General features: G+C 39.6%; 1 protein-coding gene across 1 annotated transcript in view; it reads right to left on the bottom strand.

Annotated features, from left to right (window-relative positions):
• SLC6A14 (solute carrier family 6 member 14) overlaps nucleotides 1-22,420 on the bottom strand; it is a 68,569-nt gene extending 46,149 nt beyond the window's left edge. The window contains exon 1 of the mRNA XM_084788414.1: nucleotides 22,307-22,420. Coding sequence (XP_084644540.1) covers nucleotides 22,307-22,369 — 63 coding nt within the window. The 5' untranslated portion in view covers nucleotides 22,370-22,420. The remainder of the gene's footprint in view (nucleotides 1-22,306) is intronic.
• Between the last annotated feature and the right edge of the window lie 484 nt (nucleotides 22,421-22,904).

The following is a 22,904-nucleotide window of genomic DNA, read 5'->3' as shown; positions in this document are numbered from 1 at the left end:
GACATGGAGGCAGGCAGATCGCTGTGAGTTTGAGGCCAGCCTGGTCTACAAAGCAAGTCCAGGACAGCCAAGATAGCATAGAGAAACCCTATATCAAAAAACAATATATAATATAATATATATATATATCCTCAGATGCCTTTGCTGCCATTCATTGATGTCTAAAGAGTTCTCATGAATATCCGGAGGAAGAATTTGTCTATCTGTATGTCAGGGCATGGTATAGTAAGGATGAGGTTATAACTAATGTATGCATGAATCACCTCATTACAAAGCATCTCCCTTCCTCCTCCTCCTCGTCCCTTGTAAGGAGTGGTTTACTCTTCAGTTGTTTGTTGCTTGCTTATTTGAATAAATTATTACTAATTACTTGTTTGAGAATCCTATAAATGTTTGTGAAACAATCTTCGAGACAGCTCGTTTTGTTCACAGGAGCCACCTTAGGCGCACTAAAGCTGTTGGAATTTACAAGATAGCAGCCTCATTACAGAACTGGCATTGTCCCAGAAAAGTTCATATAAAACCACGGTCATGTAATTCATGACTATCCCTCCATGGCAGACTACGTCAAAGCTGGTGTTACTATGTTTGGGCCATTTTGCTTTCTCTTTTTTTAATTGATTAAAAATAATTTTCAATTGTATTGAAGCTATGATGAGAAAAGGCACATATATTTGAAGCATAGAACATTGAAAAATGACAGCTGCACAAGTTAGTCAACAAGCTCAAGCAGCACCTCACTTAATGCTATTGTTCAACATGTTCTTCAAAATTCATTTCACTGGAAACAACTCCAGCAGTCTCAATGCTGAGAAGCTGGAACTTAAAGGGGTGTTGGGATCAGGAGAAGTCCACTGGGAAACATCTCTTAGGATTTCTGCCCCTGTGAATTAGCCTTTGGTCATGAATTATAGGTAACAGAGCTCCAGAGGTAGAGTGTGATGGCAGAGTACAATGGTTTCGGTATGGCTTCCAAGGTTTATATGTAGGAAACATAATCTCCAATGCAATTAAGTAAAACCCTTAAGAAGAGGGTGGGTCATAAAGTCTCCACCTTTATAAATTAATTAATGGCATTCTTGTGGGACTGAACGCTTCAGAAGATTAATTTGGCCCTGTGTCCTCCTTCCACCATGTCTGACCCATCAGTAAGATCCTCACCAGATTTTGATTCCCCTTAATCTTGAACTTTACAACCTCCAAAGCTGTGAACAAATCATAAATTTCTGTTTATTATAAAATACCTAATACAAATAACTATAATAAAAAGAAGGCAAAATTATTCCAACTGTAGTATTTCATTACATTACAGAATAACTAAGACATATAGATTTTTTTCTTCCTCCCTCCCACTCACGTGTGTGTGTGTGTGTGTGTGTGTGTGTGTGTGTGTGTGTGTGTGTTTGTAGAGAGAGAGGATACTTCAGATCCACTTTTAAGAAAGTTATAGTATACAATATATAACTATATTAATGAAGCTGAAGATTAGTCCCTCAGACTGGTTTCAGTTATAACTGAAAGTTTGTACCATTTGCTCATTTCCCCATCCCTGGATATTCTATGGAAGGTTTTGGGTTGGTTTGTTTTGTTTTTTGTTTTTTTGTTTGGTTTGGTTTGGTTGGTTGGTTGGTTTTTTGAGACAAGGTTTCTCTATGTAGCCTTGGCTGTCCTGGACTTGCTTTGGAGACCAGGCTGGCCTCGAACTCACAGTGATCTGCCTGTCTCTGCCTCCCAAGTGCTGGGATTAAAGGTGTGCACTACTACACCTGGCATTGGAAAGGGTTTTCATATGCATGTGTTCACAGGATATTCAGCCACATTTTGGCTCCTTCTCAGTAGATACCAGTAACACTCCATCATCAAGTTGTGACCATTGAGAAGTTTCCCATAAGCTTGCAAACATGTCTGGAGTTTAAAATATCCTCTCAGTGATTGAGAACTAATGGTCTATGTAAAGAGTCTTCAACATGTTCCTGATGGGGTGTTGCCTTGGATATCCATGTGAAATTTTCTTGAGGTTGGGCATAAGGACCAAAATGACTACAAAGAAGAAAATTCATGACTTGAGCTAAAAAGGCTAAGAGATTAGAATGGAGGAGTTTCTGGTCTCCACTTAAAGTTTGAGGTTAGAGGTAAAGAAGAGAGAAAGGACTTGTCATAATGGTGCATACCTTTAATCCCTGCACTCAGCAGGCAGGGGCAGGCAGATGTGAGTTCAAAGCCAGGCCAGTCTGCATAGTGAGTTTCAGAACAGCCAGAGCTACACAGTGAGACCCTGTCTCAAACAAACAAACAAAACAAAAACCAGAAAGGAGTGGTGACATACGCCTTTAGTCCCTGCACTCAGGAGCCAGAGGCAGATGGATTGCTGTGAGTTCGAGGCCAACCTGGTCTACAAAGTGAGTCCAGGACAGCTAAGGCTAACACAAAGAGACCCTGTCTTGAAAAACCAACCAAGCAAACAAACAAAAACCAAAAAAACAATGAACTCTGGTGTCCCCCATTTGATCACTTCTGTGTGGTGTGGAGGCCCTGCAGGCACACAGAGGAAGGGGATTCAGGCTATCCAGATGAGACCTGATATGCTGTGGTCATATGGTGCAGGAGGAGGACTCCACCTGTCAGAGGTCTAGAGGAGGGGAATAGGGCAGAAGAGGGAGGGAGGGTGGGAACAGAAAGATAAGAGTGGGGTCATACATGTCCCCTGGAGGGGGAGACCTGGTGGCACTCAGAGGAAGGACAGCAGGTTACCAAGAAGAGACTTGATAGCCTATGATCATATACAGGGGGAGGTAATCCCCCTCAGGAACAGTCATAGGGGAGGGGAGTAAGGGGAAAATGGGAGGGAGGGAAGAATGGGAGGATACAAGGGATGGGATAACCATTGAGATGTAACAAGAATAAATTAATAAAAAAATTTTTAAAAAGAGTGGGGTCATAACAATTGGGATGTAATCTGAATAAATTATAATAAATTAAAATTTTTAAGCAGAAAAAAATGACAGTAGCAGTTAAGTGGTTAGAGTATACAAGGGGTTTGTCTTAAAAACTAAAGTGAGCTCTTTTGTCTCTAGCGCTCACTAATGTGACTGACTGCTCTTCAAGGTAGACCAATTGGAAGTTCCATATACTGTATCAAGAAACAAATTATTTACTGTTTCCTTTTTCCCATATTCCTTTTTGTAGGAATATTCGAGTTAACAAAACATTCTAGGCCTCAATTTCTTCTTCTGTAAATGGCTATGAGATGTCTTTCCTAACAAATTCAATTTGTCCTTGTGTGGTGACACACAGTTGTAAACTCAGGAGGCTGACACAGGAAGATCAGGAACTGAAGGGAGGATTGGGCCATATAGAGAACTTAATATCGAGAAAACATACGTACATGTAACATACATACTATGTCTGCATTATTAGATAATAAATATATCTGAACTATATTGAAATACTAATGACTTCAGTTTCTGTAATAGTATGAATCTTCTTGTGAATCTCAGCTCTCCCACTTACTGTTGACGAATTACTTAAGCAATCTGCTTCTCAGTTTTCTCATACGTAAAATGAGAACAAGCTCATGCCACTTCCTTTACCAGGTTGTTGTGAGAATTCCATATAAAACTATTCATAAAGTTCCGTTCGAGTCAGGTAACTCCAGTCACGTCAACAACAAAGAAAACATCCATTCCATTGTTTTTCCCACCTTGCCGTTTTTGATGTGAAAAATACAAAAATAAAGGAAAACAAAAGCAAAATCATGCTTCTAAGTATATTTTTATGAGGTAAGTCATAGGAATAAAAGCTTTCCTAGATCTTCTTTCAAAAAATCACTCCCTCTCCAAATGGAATTGAACCTTTATGATTGTAGCAGAAAAAAAATGATGTCCTGAATTCTTAATTTATGCACCAACAGCTGAGGTTAGGAGGGCAACGTAAGTCACCGATACAGTCTAGAGAATCAGTGCTTCATAAAACTTCACAAGAGCCGGTGTACCGGGAAGTGGAAAGCCCCAGCCACGCTGGAACCACTACAAGGATTATTCAAATCGTGTGAGGTAAAAGACAGTGTAGCTGAGTCTAGCTGGCCTTTAGCCAGCTAAATCATGTTAGACCTGTTTGATTCATGTGTGGTTGAATTGGCTTGTGACAAAACATTTAATTATGAGGCCAAAATGTTGACCTTTTCGGGACCACTGAGAAAAATCCAAATAAATTTCAATTTCAGAGTTGAAGCTAAAGTCCTTACCATTTAAATCACAATGTAATTACTATCCCAGGTTCAACCACTAAGTGGGAAGTTATCAATTTGAAGAGGGGGGAAAAAAAAGAGGGGGAAACATGTTTTTCATGTACACAAGCTTGGCACTGGCATGGCTTGCTATAAATATCCACTATATTGTTCTGCCCTCCCTTTTTCATTCTTTTGTATAGTGGCACAGCATCTGAGAAACTTCAGGACTTTTGAGAATTATGGGAGGATGTTCTGTTCCTGACTCAGCTTCCCTAAGCCTCTTGTTTCTTTGCCGTATTGGTATAATGAAGTAATAGAGAACATATACTGAACCTTTGACAGATCCAAAGCACCCAGAAATTTTTCATCATCCATAAAAAAATTACAACCTAAGGAGGAACTGAGCTGTTTCTCCGCTGTTAGTCTATCTGGATGGCCTAGTTTAAACCAGTCCAGGTTCCAGGCTTACTGCAGGAGTCTCTACTATTTGTGTATGCTTTTGAAGCATTTCTTTCCACATTACGCTCACACTCAACAAGTGAAGGCAAAAAATAAGAAAAATTTTCAAGTGTCTCACCCACCAAAGCATAATGATACATCATATGAACAACTTAAGAGTTTTCTGGGTAGGCATCCTTTTTGAGTAAACAGAAAGTATCTGTCTGGGGCCATCAGGCAGTGTCTGCTGCCAAGTCTGATGATCTGAATTTGAACTCTGCCACCCACACAATGGAAGAAATGAGTCTACTCCCACAAGTTAGCTGTAGTCTGACCTACTCATACTGTGACACACACACACACACACACACACACACACACACACACACACACACACACACGAGAGAGAGAGAGAGAGAAAGAGAGAGAGAGACAGAGAGACAGAGAGACAGAGAGACAGAGAGACAGAGACAGAGAGACAGAGAGACAGAAAGACTAAGAGAAATAAAGAATAAATTAAATATAATAATTTTTTTAATCTTAAAGGTCAATACAAAAGAATTCTGTGCTGGGAGTGGTGGCTCTTAGCCTCTATTCAGCACTTAACAGACCAAGGTAAAGCAATTGACATGAGTTTGAGGCCAGCCTAAACTACATCCTAAGTTCCAGGCCAAGCAGAGCCACATAAAACACCCTTGCTTCAACCTCACTTCTCATATCTACACATATGTATGTGTCCATTGTTGTCTTGTTTATGTTATATATAAATTTTGAAATTCAGGCTATTTATGGGAAAACACAGATTAAATATACAGCTCATTGACTTTTCTCAAAGCAGACGTATCCCCGTGTGTTTATCACTGAGATCCAAAACTAAAATATCGTGAAATAAAATACTTAGTGCTTTGTACATCTCTCCCCAGCTCTCCGCCCACAAACCAAAACAACTACCATGGCTTCTTTCACTGTCCGCCTCTCTTATATTTCCAACTTTGTGTAAATGAAATTATAGAGTATGCATTTGTTTTTCTATCCAGTCTCCTCTATGTCTCATTACATTTCTAAGATCACCCAGGTGTGTAAAAGTAACTTTTGTTCCTGACTCAATTGTCTAGGAGGTTTACGGCCTCCTTCTGCTAACCTAGGCCTAGTCTTGGAAGCTTGTAGACTCCATACAATCTAACGTAGGCCTAGAATGTTTTCAGCCTCTGAGATTTACTTCTTAATAAGTTCACTCTTGTTCTTCCCGAGCTCTGAGCTGCCTGGTTCAGCTCAGCTATTCTGCCTCAAACTCCTCTCCCAGATGACTGATTTAATCTGGCTTCTCTCTCAGCCCAGAATTGCTCTGCTTGGCCTCAATCTAATTCTGCAATCTGCTCTAATCTGGCTTCTTCTCATTTTCTGGCTCACTCTGTCTTCACCTGAATTCTCTCTCTCTGCAACCCATCTCTCTATTGCTGGCCTGGTAAGACTGCCTCGTTCTCTCTGTAAAACTGCCTCTTAAGTAACTTTCCTTCCCTCTCTCTTTTCCTGAGATTTGGCCATATCTCTGCCACTCAATTAGACATCACTTTCAAACATGAGTGATTTCTTCTACAGACTATCTTTACCTTTGATTGGGATTAAAGGCATGTACCACCATGCCTGGATCTAAGCTTTTCTTTACCTGATATTTGCTCTACCAGGCTGGCCTTGAACTCAGATCTGTTTGCCTCTGCCTCCTGCATTAAAGACATGTTTGTATTCTAGTGGGATCAGACACACCTAGAAGATCTTTGGATGTGATCTCTTGCCGACTGGATCACATAGACCTAGACGGCCTTTGTATGTGATCTCTTGCTGGAACAGCCATGTTCTGAATTGACATTCTCTACACAAATGATTGCCTAGAGGTTCAATGTATTAATGCACAAATTATTTATTCATTAGAAACTTGATGAGTATTTGGATTGCTTCTAATTCTTGGCTATTAGGAGTAATGTTAGGAGCATTCCTTTATGTATGTTTGGTACATTCATGTTCATTTTTTTTCTTGCATCTAGTTAAAAGCAGAATTAGTGGGCAGCTAAGCTACATTAGGCTAAGTATAGATACAGTCCAGCAGTTTCTTGAAATGATCGTATAAGTGTATACTATACCTGTGCCTCTAGCAGTTCCTGCAAGTGCCAGATGCTTTGCCTCCTCGTAAATACTAGTTGTTATCTGCCTTTCATAATAGCTTTCTGAATAATTTTCTTTAATTATGTGTAGGTTTGTGTCAGTATGTGTTTGTGAATGCAGGTGCCCACAAAATCCAGAAGAGGGCATTAGATACCCTCGAGCTCAAAATACAGGCAGTTCTAAGCCAATGGGCATGGGTGCTGAGAGCCAAATTCAGGTCTGCTCCAAGAGCAGCAAGTGCTGTTAACCAGTCTCTCCAGGTGCTTTAATTTACAATTCCCTGCTGACTGGTGGTATTGAGAAGCATTTCACTGTTCATTTGAATATTTGCTCTCTTAAAAGTATCTGATCAGGATTGGATTCAGCTCAGTGCTTGAAAGCGTTTGAGCATTTGCATGTGTAAGGCTATGGGTCCCATCCTCAGCACCACTAAAATCAATGTGCAATTATACTGAAAATGTTCATATTTGTATGAGGGCATCTCATCAAGCTAGCTGTGGTGATGCACACCTGCAACCCCAGAATTAAAGAGTCTTAAACAAGAGGATGGCCATGAGTTTGAAAGTATCGTGGACTACATAACAAGAGCTTGTCTCAAAAAGTACCTGACTAGTGTAGCTCAGTCGTTTCTCTATCATATTTGTCTGTCCTTGTTGATTTATGGTTCTTTAGATATTGTAGTTGCATCATCTTTTTGACCACACCTTTTTGTAAGAATTCTCCATCTGCAGCTTATTGTTTTACTTTCTATGATGTTTTGATGAAAACAAACAACAAAAAAAATTTTTGGCTTTTCGAGACAGAGTTTCTCTGTGTACTCCTGGCTGTCCTGGACTCGCTTTGTAGACCAGGCTGGCCTCGAACTCACAGCGATCTGCCTGCCTCTGCCTCCTGAGTGCTGGGATTAAAGGTGTGCACCACCACACCAACACGCCCAGCTTAAAAAAAAATTTTTTTTTACGAATTCTTAATGTTCAGTTTTATATCATCATTTTTTTATTAATAATGACTTTATTGGCTAGTGAAATGCCTCTAAGCCTGATGACCTGATTTGGATCCACAGAATCCACATGGTAGAAGGCAAAAACTAATTCTTTCAAGATGACCTCTGACCTCCACATATGTGCTATAGCAAAATATAAATAAATAATTTAAAATTATGATTTTGTGTTCTATTTCTAAAAAACTTTTGGCCCAAAACCAGCACACTACTCTATTATTTTTCTCTTACACATTTAGATCTTTTCTCCATTTGTAATTAAACTTTATTATGGTCTAAAGTGAGATTTCTTTTTTTAATAGTATTTTTATAATTTATTAATTTATTCATATTACATCTCAATGGTTATCCCATCCCTTGTATCCTCCCATTCCTCCCTCCCTCCCATTTTCCCCTTACTCCCCTCCCCTATGACTGTGACTGAGGGGGACCTCCTCCTCCTGTATATGCTCATAGGGTATCAAGTCTCTTCTTGGTAGCCTGCTATCCTTCCTCTGAGTGCCACCAGGCCCCCCCATTCAGGGGACATGGTCAAATATGGGGCACCAGAGTTCCTGTGAAAGATTTCTTTTTACCCCATTTCCAAAAATATGTTACAAGTCTTACAATTATTGATAACTCCAAGCCAGGCAGTGGTGGTGCATGCCTTTAATCCCAGGACTCGGGAGGCAGAGGCAGGTGGATCTCTGTGAGTTCGAGACCAGCCTGATCTACAGAGTGAGTCTAGGACAGCCTGGGCTACACAGACAAACCCTGTCTAAAAAGGAAAGAAAGAAAGAAAGAAAGAAAGAAAGAAAGAAAGAAAGAAAGAAAGGAAAACCCCATTTTTCCCTCATGAACCGAAACACCACTTTTTCCCCCCTAAGTCAAGTATCTAGATGTGCTCACCTGCTTATGAATTCTCTGTTCTTCCTCATAGTGCTATTTAGATAATTATGTATATTGATGTTACATATTTCATTTGATTTTCCCTAAATATTTTATTTTATGGTATTATATATGTCAGGTGTTCTTGCTGTTACGTTGCTGGAGAAAGGGTCTCACTATGAAAGCCTGGCTAGTCTATTGCTCTCTATATAGACTAGCTTGGCCTTGAATTCACATAGCTCTACCTGCCTTTCCATCCTTCATCCCAGGCTTAAAAGTGTATATGAAGCTAGGGAAAAGGCTCAACAGTTAATAACACTTGTTATTCTTACATTGGACCCAGGTCCCAGTCATTCATAATTCCGGTTCCAAGGGCTCCACCACCCTCTCTGAATACCACAAGCACTGGACACACACACATATTCACATACACACATGAAAACAAAACCATCCTATATGTAAAATAAATAAATCTAAAAAGAAGGTGTGTACTCACAGGCTCCTATGACTGTTTCTGGCATATATAAATTAAGTTATATGTCTCATCTTATGTAACCTTAAAGATACATTGCTTTATTTCAGTAACGTGCTGATTCTGTTAGAGATTTCTCCATATACAATCTCATCTGCTAGTGACAGTTTTCTTTCTCTCTTTCTAACTGTGTGCATGCTTTTACTGCTTTCTTGCACTGTTTGGGACCTCTGGTGTCATGATTAAAGAACTTTCCATTGTGCTGTATGGAGGGGAAAGGTTCTTTAATCATGTTTTTTTTTTGTATTCTTTTTGATTAAACAATCACATTGCCGTGATAACTTCCTAGTTTGTGAAATGTTTTATCTTGGTTTTTTTGTTTGTTTGTTTTTTCAAGACAGGGTTTCTCTGTGTAGCCTTGGCTGCTTTGGACTAGCTTTGTAGACCAGGCTGGCCTCAAACTAAGTGATCCGCCTACCTCTGCTTCCTGAGTGCTGAGATTAAAGGCATGTGCCACCATGCCCAGCTATGTTTTTATCTTTTAAATTTGAATGGAAATCAAATTTTCTTAGTTTTAGGTGTCTAGTGATAATAATTTGTTCTTCATCCTATTACTTAGATCTGTTGGTTTTAATAATGCTAAATTACACTTGTATTTCTGAAATAAGCCTTTCCTAACCTTTTATGGTATATCTTATCCTTTTTAATATACTATATTGTCCTTTCTAATATAACCTCAGAACTTATTTGCTAATATGTTAAGGTTTTCCATTATAGGTCTCTTTGAATGTTTTAAATTTTTATATGTGCAAATCAAACTGTGGCAATAAATCATGGGTCTGCATTATCTAGTTTAGTGACTGAAATCTTCTGCATAATGCTGTGTCACAATCTAAACTCATTAGTGAATATGTAATCTCCTTTCAGAATTTTGACGTCATAAACTCTTATGTGCATAATTATCTCGTGTGAATATGTTTGGCAGAGCACTAATCATCACTGATGGGACATGTCATTTTAACTAAACTGTTACTTAAGTATCAATTGACGAGACACAGAAACTCAGATTTCCTGGTTGTTTTCTGTTTCAGTGACATGAAAGCTCCCTAATAAGCTTGAGCTTGCTCATTGGTTTTATATATATATATATATGAATCTGAGCAGTTTCTTTCCTCTATCTATTCTTCTTTGGTAGTATTTCTCTAGTACATGGAAACAAATACACTTCCTACCCTGAAAACTGCTGGCTTGGTAGAATATATGACATTAAGGAGACATTCCTTTTACATTATCACCAGAAGATCTATGCAAATATGTTCTTTGTGTGACTCTTCCACTCATCATACAAAGCATGCAAAACTTAATCACATCAGTTAGAGGTGACTAATTAGGATCAGAGTAGCTGTCTCTTAGGAAGTAAATGAGTCACATGCTCTGGCTACAACTTTTAACCTGAGAGTGATAACATGAAATAAATAGAAAGCACTTTGGAAATAGTGCCCTAGCTAGTGGTTGAAAATTACTGGCTCTTAGGCCAGAAATGCTATATGCCTCATAGCAATTGTGAGTCTGTAGGGCAAAATCAAATGTACCTATTTCTGTGGCCTGTATGCCTGGTTCTACTTCTATCTTCTGGGGCTACAAGACCTTGTATAAAACTTTATGTGACGACCCTTCAACTATTTGAAAATGAGTGCTCATTTCTAAGTGCATAGTTTACATAATTTTAATAAAGATTATTGTGTAAAACCAGCTCACTAAAGAACATTAACTTTATAAAAGCTCATACACAACATATTTTCAGGAAATAATTCATGAAGCTTGTTGGCAAATATAAGGCCATTCAAATTCCTATCAAACAATCCAGGTTAATACCTTGCAACAAATGGTCAATTTATTTTGTTGTTGTTTTCGTTTTTGTCTTTTTGTTTGTTTTTGTTTTTCAAGACAGGGTTTCCCTCTGTAGCCTTGGCTGTCCTGGACTCACTCTGTAGACCAGGCTGGCCTCGAACTCACAGAGATCTGCCTGTCTCTGCCTCCCAAGGGCTGTGATTAAAGGCGTGCGCTTTTGTTGTTTCTTATAGAGGCAGAGCAACTCTGCTATCCAGGCTGTCCTGGATCTCACTATGCAGCATAGTCTGGCTTCAACCTCACAATAATCCTCCTGCCTCAGTTTCCCCAATGTTGAGATTAGAGGCACAAACCTTGACACACTGCTTAATTTTAAAAGCAGATGGACTTAGCCATTTGTTAATGTCTTTTAGTATAGTATTAGCATTAGGATATTAATAAAGTGTTGCGAGGCAATAATTTAATAATTATTTGAATCATCAAAATTTTGAACAATAACAATTTAGGAAAAGGAAAGAAGGTATGAATGCTTTGTCTTTGAAGTTTTGTGTGTTTTTTGGTTTTTCTTTTCTTTCTTTCTTTCTTTTTTTTTCTTTTTTCTTTTTTCTTTCTTTCTTTTTTTTTTTTCTGAGACAGGGTTTCTGTGTAGCCTTGGCTGTCCTGGACTCACACTGTAGACCAGGCTGGCCTCAAACTCACAGTGATCCACCTGTCTCTGCCCCTGAGTACAGGGATGACAGGCATGCACCACCACGCCCAGCGTTTTGTGTTTTTAAAAAAATCTTTTCTATAAAAAAAAAAAGTTTAGGGTTGTAGGAAATCTCTAAAGAGCTGTTGGTGTTGGAGTAGAGATCTCTATATGCCCAGGCATCACATTTATGGGTCAAAGATCCTACAAAGAATGAGTAGACTTTACTTTTTGCCATATTCCCCAAACAATTGAGTGTAACAACCATCTAAAAAACATTTATATCAGCTGGGTGGTGCTGGCACATGCCTTGACTCAGGAGGCAGAGACAGGTGGATCTCTGTTGAGTTCAAGGTCAGCCTGGTTGTAGACTGCGAGTCTAGGACAGTCAAGGCTACACAGAGAAACCCTGTCTTGAAAAAAAAACCAAAAGAAAAAGAAAAAAATTATATCTAGAGATAACGTAACATGTATGGGAAGGTGTACATAGGTTTCTAAAAGATTTGATCATTAATTATCACCATTATCAGCAGCAGCAGCAGCAGCAGCAGCAGCAGCATTATTATTATTAGAGAGGGCTGGGAATATAACTCAATAGCAATATTCACTTTGCCTGTGTCACATCCTAGGTCCAGCTCCATTGCAGGGGAGAAAAGCCAGGTCCTGTGGCACAGACCTGCATTCCCAGAACTTTGGAAGTAGACGCAGGAAGATCAGTACCTCAGGATTAAAGGCATGTGCCACCACGCCCGGCTCTACCACCTCAGGATTTTCTTAGCTGTAAGCTAAACTATTGGGATATATTTGGGAGGCTACTTTATTGGACTCTTATACAATACCATCCTTCTCCATTCCAATTCTTCCAACACAATAACACCAGGTAGGAGAGACAGAAGACTAGAGGAGGAAAGGGCATAGGTCTCTTTAGATTACTTCCTGCTGGTTGGGGTCATTGGGATCATTGGAGCAAGTCCAATCGTCATAGTCAGGATCTCTCCAACTTCCAAACCATGACAAGAGCAAGCAGGAGCAACAGGGAGAAGCCTTCACCTCTGCGCCCTTCCCCCCCCTCCTCCTCCCCATCATCCTCTTCCTCCTCTCCTTCTCCTTCTTCTTTTTTCTTTTTCTTCAGAGCAACCCATCTGTCTCTGGTCTCTGGAATTTATACCATCTCAAGAGACCCCAGAATTACCAACTTAATTATCTGCAGCTGGCAAAAATCACTCCCCTGATAGTGCACAAGGCAAATCATAATTAGCAGCCCCCCAAATCCTACACCTGCGATTTTAAAAAAATTACATAACATAATTGGGTTATTTTGTTTTGTTTTGTTTTGGTTTTTGAGACAGAGTTTCTCTGGGTAATAGCCTTGGCTGTCCTGGAACTCACTCTGTAGACCAAGCTAGCCTCGAACTCACAGTGATCCACCTGCTTCTGCCTCCCAACTGCTGGGATTAAAGGCATGTGCCACCACAGCCAGCCATAACTGGGATTTATTTATTTATTTATTTATTTATTTATTTATTTATTTACTTTTGAGACAGGGTTTCTCTGTGTATTCTTGGCTGTCCTGGACTCACATTGTAGACCAGGCTGGCCTCGAACTCACAGTGGTTCGCCTGCCTCTGCCTCCAGAGTGCTGGGATTAAAGGCATGTGCCACTATGCCCAGCCATAACGGAGTTTTAAAGAAACCAAAATTCTCACTACACTAAACCAGACTGGACTAGACAAAGTCCTGTCTTGGAAAAAAATCCAGCTGTTTAGTATCTCAATAGAGCAGTAGGTCTCAGGTTGTGGGTCACATATCAGATATCTTGCATGCATATATTTACATTATGATTCATAACAGTAGCAAAATTACAGTTATGAGGTAGCAAGTAAATACATAATTTTATGGTTAAGGGTCATAATTCCAGGAATTGTACTAAGGGTTGCAACATTAGGAAGGTTGAGAACAACTGCAATAGAAGAATACAACAGCTTCATATGATTTGCAGGATAGGGCTTTCAGTGGCAAGTATTAACAGTCAACATCCTTCCTAGGAAACATAATCTTTACCACTCTCACCATCAAAATGCCCTAGACTTCATTTCATCCAGGGAAAGATAGAGTTTATGAACTCCCAAGCTGACAAACTAGGCTGGAAGATTACTTCACACATACCTGCTTTCATGAGGTTACCTAGAATATGAAAAGAAAATCATCATTTTCCAAAAATTAATTCACAAATGCATTGTTTATCCTTTGACATTTCTTTCACAAAGTCATTAGGCTCCCTTCTCTGCTCTATGAGAGTGCACCAGGAGTGGGGATGTTCCTCTGTAACAATACCCTCCCCCCAAATTCCCATTGCCTTCCAGAGAACCACTGTTCCCACACCTAAGTGTGAGTGTGTTGTGTGGTTCCTAGTCCCTGTTTATCTCACCAAGACTTCTGGGTTCTTATAACCTTGCCGATACATGTATAAATATTTCCTTCAGTAAATTTTATCTCAAAATCCAAGGCAAGTAAGTATTTCATTTCTTGGTGGAATTGTGGCCGACAGACGTTTCTTCCCATACCGTATCTTAGGTAGACCTGAGGCTTGGGTTCTGTTCTTTAGAAGATTCAAATATGTGTACTGTGTTCCACACAGAATCAGCCTCTTAAGGCTTTGGAGTTCATCAGTTATCACAGTTTGTATATCTCTACCTCAAGAATGCTGTAGTTGGGCTGGAGAGATGGCTCAGAGGTTAACATCATTGACTGCTCTTCCAGAGGCCCTGAGTTAAATTCCTAGCAACCACATGGTGGCTCACACCCATCTATAATGAGATTTGGTGCCCTCTTCCGGCCTGCAGGTGCATATGCAGGCAGAGCACTGTATACATCATAGTAAATAAATACATCGTAAAAAAAAAAATACTGTAGTTGACAAGAACAAACATCAAATATTTGCATCCCAGAAAGTGAAAGGAAGTGGCTGTAAGATGACTCAGCAGGTGAAGGTGCCTACTGTCATGCCTAAGGACCTAAATTCTATCCCCACACTCCATATGGTGGAAGGAGAGTACCAACTTTCACAAATTAGCCTCTGATCTCCACACAGAGGTCATGTAACATAAATATAAACATTGCATGCACATAAACAAATAAATAAATAAATGTGACAAAGAAATTAATAGATATAAGAAATATTATAAAATGATAGGAACAGTTCTGTTCATTGCAATAACAGTATTATATCTTTATCATTTGATATTTTAATGATGCATTAAAATTGTAGGTTTTTGTAGGGTACAATAAAATGTCTCAATACAGGTATACACTGTAATATTCAAAATAGGGAAAATATCTGTGTATATGTATCTTTCTTAAATATTTGTTTATTTATTTTACATACGAGTACTTTATCTTCATGTATACCAGTAGAGGGCATCAGATCACATTATAGATGGTTGTGAGCCACAATGTGGTTGCTGGTAATTAAACTCAGGATCTCTGGAAGAGCAGACAGTGCTCTTAACTGCTAAACCATCTCTCCAGCCCCATATGTATCATTTCTTTATGATAAATAGCACCCTATATATGCTCTTTTGGTTTTAAAAAATATAGGATACTATCATTATCTATTGTCACTGTACCAAGCAACCAAATATCACATGAATAGATTTTTTTTCTAGACAAGGTTTCTCTGTGTAGCTTTGGCTGTCCTGGACTCACTTTATAGACCAACCTGGCCTGGAACTTAACAACGACCCACCTGTCTCTGCCTCTCCAATGCTGGGATTAAAGGTGTGCACCACTACACTCAGCAGAACAGACTTTTAAAAATGTGCTGCATGTACACAAGAAAATACTGCATGGATTTAAAGTGTCCTGGCATGAGTTTCCCCTCTTTAAAAAATGAAAGGAAAGGAAAGGAACAACAGAAATGGAAAGCTATTAGGCACAGGGTATAAAGTTTCAGAAAGATGAGATGTTTGCCAACAAGCTTGATGATCTGAGTTTAGTTCCAGAAACCCATAATTGTGGACGGAGAACCAACAGCTGAGAATTGTCTACACACACACACACATACACACACACACACACACACACACACTCACACATGCACATATACACATACTGTGGCATAGGCACATACACAAAATGAAATAATTGTAAAAATCCTTTAAAACATTTTCTGCCTCATAAGTAGAAAATAGATGTAAATATGCATGTATATATGTAAGTATGTGTATATATATATATACATGTAAAGAAAGTTCAGTGACATATATATGCACATATATACACAAAACAAATACATTATATATATATATAACCACAGATACAAAAATTATAATATGATACAACAGGGTGTTTCTTAGCAATAAAAGAACCAACTACTGCACACAGTTTTACATAGATAAAACTCATAGGTGTTTTATTAAGAAAAATAATAGAGAAAACAATACATACCTTTTGCATATAATGTTATATATCCACTACCAGGCAGAACTAATATATACTGTAAGAGTCCATAATGATTTCCAGAATGGAATTAAATAAACTGTGAAAAGGTGTGTTTCTAAGTGATAAGAATATGATTATTTGAAGTGGCAGATACAAGAATGCACACAATTTTTAAACACTTAATATTTCTTTATTATACACTTTGTTAATTATCCCCCAAAATAATATGCCAAATAAAGAGCATCTGTCAAGGCAAAACCATAAGCAAGAGCAAAGAATGAAGATGCACTTTAGAAAACAAAGGTAGTGTGCAGTTTTGTTCAGAGAAATTCTCAGTATGCTTGGCTGTACATTCCAGTCACCTGGGGGAGCTTTTACAACTACAGATCCCAGCGGCAACTCAGAGATCCAATATTTAATTGGCTTGTGATGAACCCCAAGCGTCAGTGACTAATACAACCCAGACAACTCCTCTATGAAGGCACATTACAAAATTTGGAGTGAAAAGTGTGAGAAAGATTAAGATAGACAAATAGTGAATTTCTAGACACATGTTACGAAAATTTAGTTCTCACGAATGGAGATCCAGATACACTAAAGATTTTTAAACAAGACAGTGAAAATAAGCAGAGACTAGTAAGATTCATCTCACACCTGTGTTCTCTGGCAAACAACCCAGTGGTGGAGCAGGATGAGCAGGGTGGCCAAAAGACTCAGGCAAGGGGTAATGTGAGACAGATCTAATGCTGTAGCCTTGGGAATTTAAGGAGATATTAATGCATTTTCCAGCCTGCAATTTTAAAAAGTAGGTTATGAGTGAACTGATTCATTCGCATAATCTGTTTTTGTTTGTTGAGGGTTATTTTGTCAGAGTCTAGGAACAACACAATATAAAGTTGCAAATCTAAGAATAGCAGGAATAGAGGAAGAATTCCAGCTCTATGATACTGCAAACATTTTCAACAAAACCATAGAATATTTCTCTAACCAAAAGAAGGAGATGCATATCAGTGTATAAGAAACATACAGAATACCAGATAGATTGGATCAGAAAAAAAATGGCTTTGACATAAGAAACAAAACATCAATGTCAAGGATAGACATCCTTAGAGTAAAAGGATGGAAAAAGATATTCCAAGAAAATGGACCTAAGAAGCAAGCTAATATAGCCATTTTCATTTCTTTTTTTCTTTTTTCTTTCTTTCTTTTTGTTTTTTGTTTGTTTGGTTGGTTGGTTGGTTTTTGGTTTTTTTCAAGACAGGGTTTCTCTGGACTCTCTTTGCAAACCAGGCTAGCCTTGAACTCACAGCGATCTGCCTACCTCTGCCTCCCAAGTGCTGGCATTAAAGGTATGTGCCACCACTGCCTGGTTTAATATAGCCATTTTCTTTTCTTTTCTTTTCTTTTTTTTTCAAAACAGGGTTTCTCTGTGTAGCCTTGGCTATCCTGGACTCACTTTGTAGACCAGGCTGGCCTCGAACTCACAGCGATCCGCCTGCCTCTGCCTCCTGAGTGCTGGGATTAAAGGCATGTGCCACCATATCTGGCTAATATAGCCATTTTCATTTCTGAAAATAAAAAAGATTTTAAACTGAAAATAATCAGAAGAGATAGAAAAGGACACTACGTACTCATAACAGGAAAAAAAATCCATCAAAAGAACCTTTCAATTCTTAACATCTACGCACTAAACACAAGAGTACCTAAATAAACAAAAGAAGCAGGAGTTAGATATAAAGTAAGGAACTGGAGGTGGGTGTGGGACATATAGATCTCCATGGAAAAGAGAAATAGAATAGATAGTTCTGGATGGATAGGAAAAGGACTACAATGGAAGGATCAAGTTGGTAAAGAGAGGAAAGAGGGGGATGAGGAAAATAAAACAAGAGAGACAGTCAAAATTAAAGGCTATTTGGAAGGTAGTGTGGAAACCTATTTTTACAATAGATGCTTCCTAAAATATATAATATATGAAAGTGATCTAAATGAAATCCTCAAATAATGGGAGATACAGAGCTTTATCTGGGCATTTCTTGTCATCAAATGAAGCTTCCACTATACATCTAATTGAATTGTTGGTCAAATGTGTTTCATAAGGAATCACCAAGCAAGCCAGGCTGTTACTAAGAATATAGATTTCTCTTCACAAACTGATTGTAAGTCCGTATTGCTGAAGACACAACTCATTGAACATGGAGAAGTCGATCTGCTGCCCACATGGAGCCTTCAACCCTACTCTCTAATGTCTTTGGTAGAGGAAGGTACTCTTCTTGTTACCAATGGAGAAATATAGATACCAGTCCAGCTATACAACCTTTGGTCTACAATTGTGTCCTGTTTGCACAACGTGCTAGTGCAACTGCGACACAAAGCTTGTGGGAGTAACCAACTAATATATGATTTGTCTTAAGCCTCACTCCACAAGATGGAATCCACACTAGACACTGCTTGACTGACCAAGTGCCTGAGACTAGATAGTCCAGGATCTATGGTAAACCAAATATGTACAGTTCTACTAAGTGGGCACAGGAATAGAATGACTCCTAATGACATGCTGCTCTATTTACAGATCAATGCCTTGCTCTGCCATTGTCGTCTTCCTCCTGCAGGAAATGGGAACAAATACAGAGACCCACAGCCAGACATTACACAGGGAGTGAGAGACCTTGGAACACTGAGCTATAAACAAGAAGCCACCATCAAATCCCTCCCCTAGACAAGGCCCTCGAAATGAACAAGATCTAAGCAGATATGAACTCACAGAACGTGAGGCAGCATGCACAGGGCCCACACAGGTCTACATCAGACGGGGCCCTAGAGCTGAAAAGATAAGTTGGCATGTGCCCCAGGACACATGACTCCAGGACAGGAGAAATCTTGTCTATGGGAGGGGGGAGGAAGGAAAGGAAGAATGGAAAACCAGAAAAAAATAGTTTGTTCCCCCAGTGAGACTCCCTTGGGAAAACTATTTTTCCCCCCTCTGGTTTTTCTTTCTTTCTTTCTTTCTTTCTTTTTTTTTTTTTTTTTTGGCTGGGGTTGAGGCTTTCTGACAAAGTCTCTCTGTGTTAACCTTGGCTATCTAGGCTGGCCTCAAACTCACAACGATCCGCCTGCCTGTGCCTCCTAAGTGCTGGGATTAAAGGCGTGCGCCACCACTCCCTGCAACAAACTATTCTTAAGGGTAGGGCAAATGCACATCAGTAGATGGCCAATAGAGTACAAACCCAGCACCCTTGAAAGTCCCTTGTCTCATAATACTATACCAGAATCTTGTTTTTCATCTATTTGTTAACTTTACCTTAATTTTTTATTTTATATTATTCATATTTTTCTTGGTTTTCGTCCTATAGGTTCTTTGTGTATATATAACGGCTTCCAGTTTAGTGTTTTTATGGGATTCCTGAGAGTGCAAATGAGTAGATCTCTATGTCTCTTTTTTTTGTGCCCCTTCTTGAACTATTTTCCTTCTGTTTGTTTTGTCCTAGTCACCTGTATTAGTTTTTGCTTTATCTTATTAAACTATAATAAGATAATTATTCTTTTTATTTTCTTGTGAGAGACAGAAGAGGTGGAGGAATCTGGACTGGAGGGGGTGGTAGGGAGGAACAGAGAAGAACAGAAGGAGGAGCAATCAGAATCAGCATACATTATGGAAGAAAAAAGGTATTTGGGGGTGGAGTTAAGACAGGGTTTCTCTCTGTAGCCTTGGCTGTCCTGAACATGCTTTGTAAACCAGGTTGGCCTCAAACTCACAGCCTCTGCCTCTGAGTGCTAGGATGAAAGGTATATGCCACCACGCCCAGTTGAAAAAGACTATTTCCAATAAAAGGGAAGAAAAAAATAAGGAAGGAAGGAAAGAAGGTAGGACGGAAGGAAGGAAAGAAGGGAAGAAAGAAGGAAAGGAAAGGAAAGGAAAGGAATGGAAAGGAAAGGAATGGAAAGGAAAGGAAAGGAAAGGAAAGGAAAGGAAAGGAAAGGAAAGGAAAGGAAAGGAAAGGAAGAAAGAGTCCCTGTACTCCAAGGATTGCATTCTCAAGAAAGGCAGTGACATTTTAAAATGCAATGGATATTTGGGATATATGAGGGAATTATGGGAGAAATTTTGAAGAGCACAGTTTTTGTTACTTACTTGTTTATATTTGAGGGATGCCCTGATAGGTTAGAATGTGGACTAAATAATGGAAAACCTACTAAACAAAAGAGTTAGAGCACATGAGATAGGCCTGTCATAGAGGAATACATTGTTAGACTCCTATAGATCAATGACACTGGATAACTTTGGAAAAAATACGGCAGGGTAGCTCTGGTGGTTCATGCCTATAATCCCAGCACTGAGGCTGAGGATTTCTATTGAGAGTTCAAGTCTAGTTTAGGTTATATGAGTACCAAGAAGCTTAAGCTAGACTGAGAAAATTTATAGAAACAAAGTCAGAAAAAAGAGAGTGTGTGTGTGTGTGTGTGTCAGGGGGAGGGGAGGCAGGTTACTGTGTGGGAGAGAAGAAAGGTGGTGAAGGAAAACTAAGTCTCAAGTCAAAAGTCGCATTGGAGGCTTGCAAGATGACTGAGCAGTAAATAGGTTTTGTTGTTCAAGCCTGGTGAACTAAGTTTGATGCCCAGGACCCTCGTGGCAAAAAGCTGACTTCCGCAAGTTATTCTCGGGCTTTACACTCCCCCCACGGCACTGGGTCAGGCCCCACCCCTCCCCCACCACACCCACCCACATACACGTACACACACACTTTCAGGTCTTCAAGGTCTTCAATTCTAGTGTCCGTGCAATCACAGAATGTTTCTACTGTCTACTCTACCCTACCCTACACACACACACACACACACTTTTTTTTAATGTTACAGAGTTCTGTCAGTAGCAAAGTTATTTTTCTATTGTACCTTACAGGAGTCCCAACTGCAGAAAAGTGATTAAATTTGCATTAACATTGAGTACCAAACAGACCCTTTTTAAAATTAATTTATTTCCCAGGCGTGGTGGTGCACACCTTTAATGCCAGCACTCAGGAGGCGGAGGCAGACTGATCTCTGTGAGTTCAAGGCCATCATGGTCTACAAAGCAAGTCCAGGACAGCCAAGGCTACATAGAGAAACTCTGTCCCGAAAAAAACAAAAATAAATTTATTTATTTATTTATTTATTTATTTATTTATTTATTTATTTATTCATTTTACATCCCTATCGTTGCCCCCTCTTCTTTTGGTCTCACCCTCCTTCCCTCTTTGCCCTCCTCCTCCCTCCTCTTTTCTGGGCCCCACCTCCTTCCCTCCCCCTTCCCGTACTGCTCAGAAAAAAGGAGCCCCACCCAGACACCCCCAACACATCAAGTGAAATCAAAACTGAGCACGTGTTCTTCCCTTGTGACCTGGGAAGGAAGCCCCATCAGGGGGCAGTGATCAAAAAGTAGACAAAGGAAACAGAGTCCATGTCAGAGACATTTTTTTTTTTTTGCCATGTTGGGAATTGAACCTTGAGGCAGATCTCCAACCCTGAGACAAACTCTTACGTGGTGGGGTCATCTGCTCCTGATGGTAACTACCAAAGTAGGTGGACACATAATTCAGCATTCCTATAAGACTATCCAGGTCCTGATACAGTTTCTTAAAAGTATATCGTAATTTCTGCTAAACGTCAGCTTCCTGGACCTCGTGATTATACATTGTAAACACAATGAAAAGTGTTACTGAGTGTCAAATAACATTTGAAGTTCTTATATCATAATATTTCTACTGCTCTTACCAGCTTCATTTGGAGCCTGGGAGCTAGAGAACAGAAAGCATTAGCATAGCATACATGGTCATTTGCAAGGCAATCTATTTGGAAAGCCACAGCCCTTCCTACATCTTCATCATCACCGCCATGATTCCTGAGCCTTGCATTCCCCAAGACACTCTAGCCAAGTGATAATGCTTTTTACAACAGCCACAAAGCCTCAGCCTATGGTGAAAAACTTCAATACCCTTCATTTTCCAGATCTTGGAATCCACAAGAAGTATTTCCAGTGTGCTCCATAACTATCTTACAGCACCCTCACACACACACACATACACACGACCCTCCGTCGTACTTTAGCTTTCCTCAGCCAGGTGCAGTTACCATACAGTGCCCAAAAGTCACAAGTATTCCTAGCAAAAGAACCAATGATGTTGATACCTGACAGAAGTACCGCCTCCAGTTCCAGTAGCTACTGTCTGCATGAAGACTGTCTCCATCCATCTTGGAAGGAGCTGATGTCCACAGCAAGGATGCAGGCTCACGCTCTTGTTGCTACTGAAACTAATAGAGCGGTCTACGGGTTTTTACAGGAGCCACTGGCTCCACCCCTGCTGACGCAGAGCGTTCTTATCTATCTAAATGATTGGCTCAAAGCAGCCCGTTTAGGTTTTGCTCATGCCATTATCCAATCAGGGTAAGACTCCGGCCGGATTTCACATGGGCTGAGTCTAAATGATAACGTGAGGAACAGCTCAGAAAACCTCCTTATTCATCATGATCCGCAGTTCCTTTAACCAAGGGAGTGTGCCTCCCGCCTCTTTTCAGGCAAAAGAAGCATTCTATTATAGAGTCCCTTGCTGATTTTCCCACAGATTTATCAATTTTCAAGGGGAGACTGATGTGGGTTTCAGTAAATACTTCAGCAGGACATCGTGGTCCTTCTGTGATCTAGCACTCCTCACTTGTCGAGGCTGAGTCAGGATTATCTGCGTGAGCTCAAGGCTAACCCGAGTTATAAAATTTCTCCTATCTCAGA

Source organism: Acomys minous, assembly GCF_964271855.1.
Source record: "Acomys minous genome assembly, chromosome: 7".
NCBI lineage: Eukaryota > Metazoa > Chordata > Mammalia > Rodentia > Muridae > Acomys > Acomys minous.
Note: the sequence above shows the minus strand (reverse complement) of the source record. Positions and strands in the feature narration are given on the sequence as shown.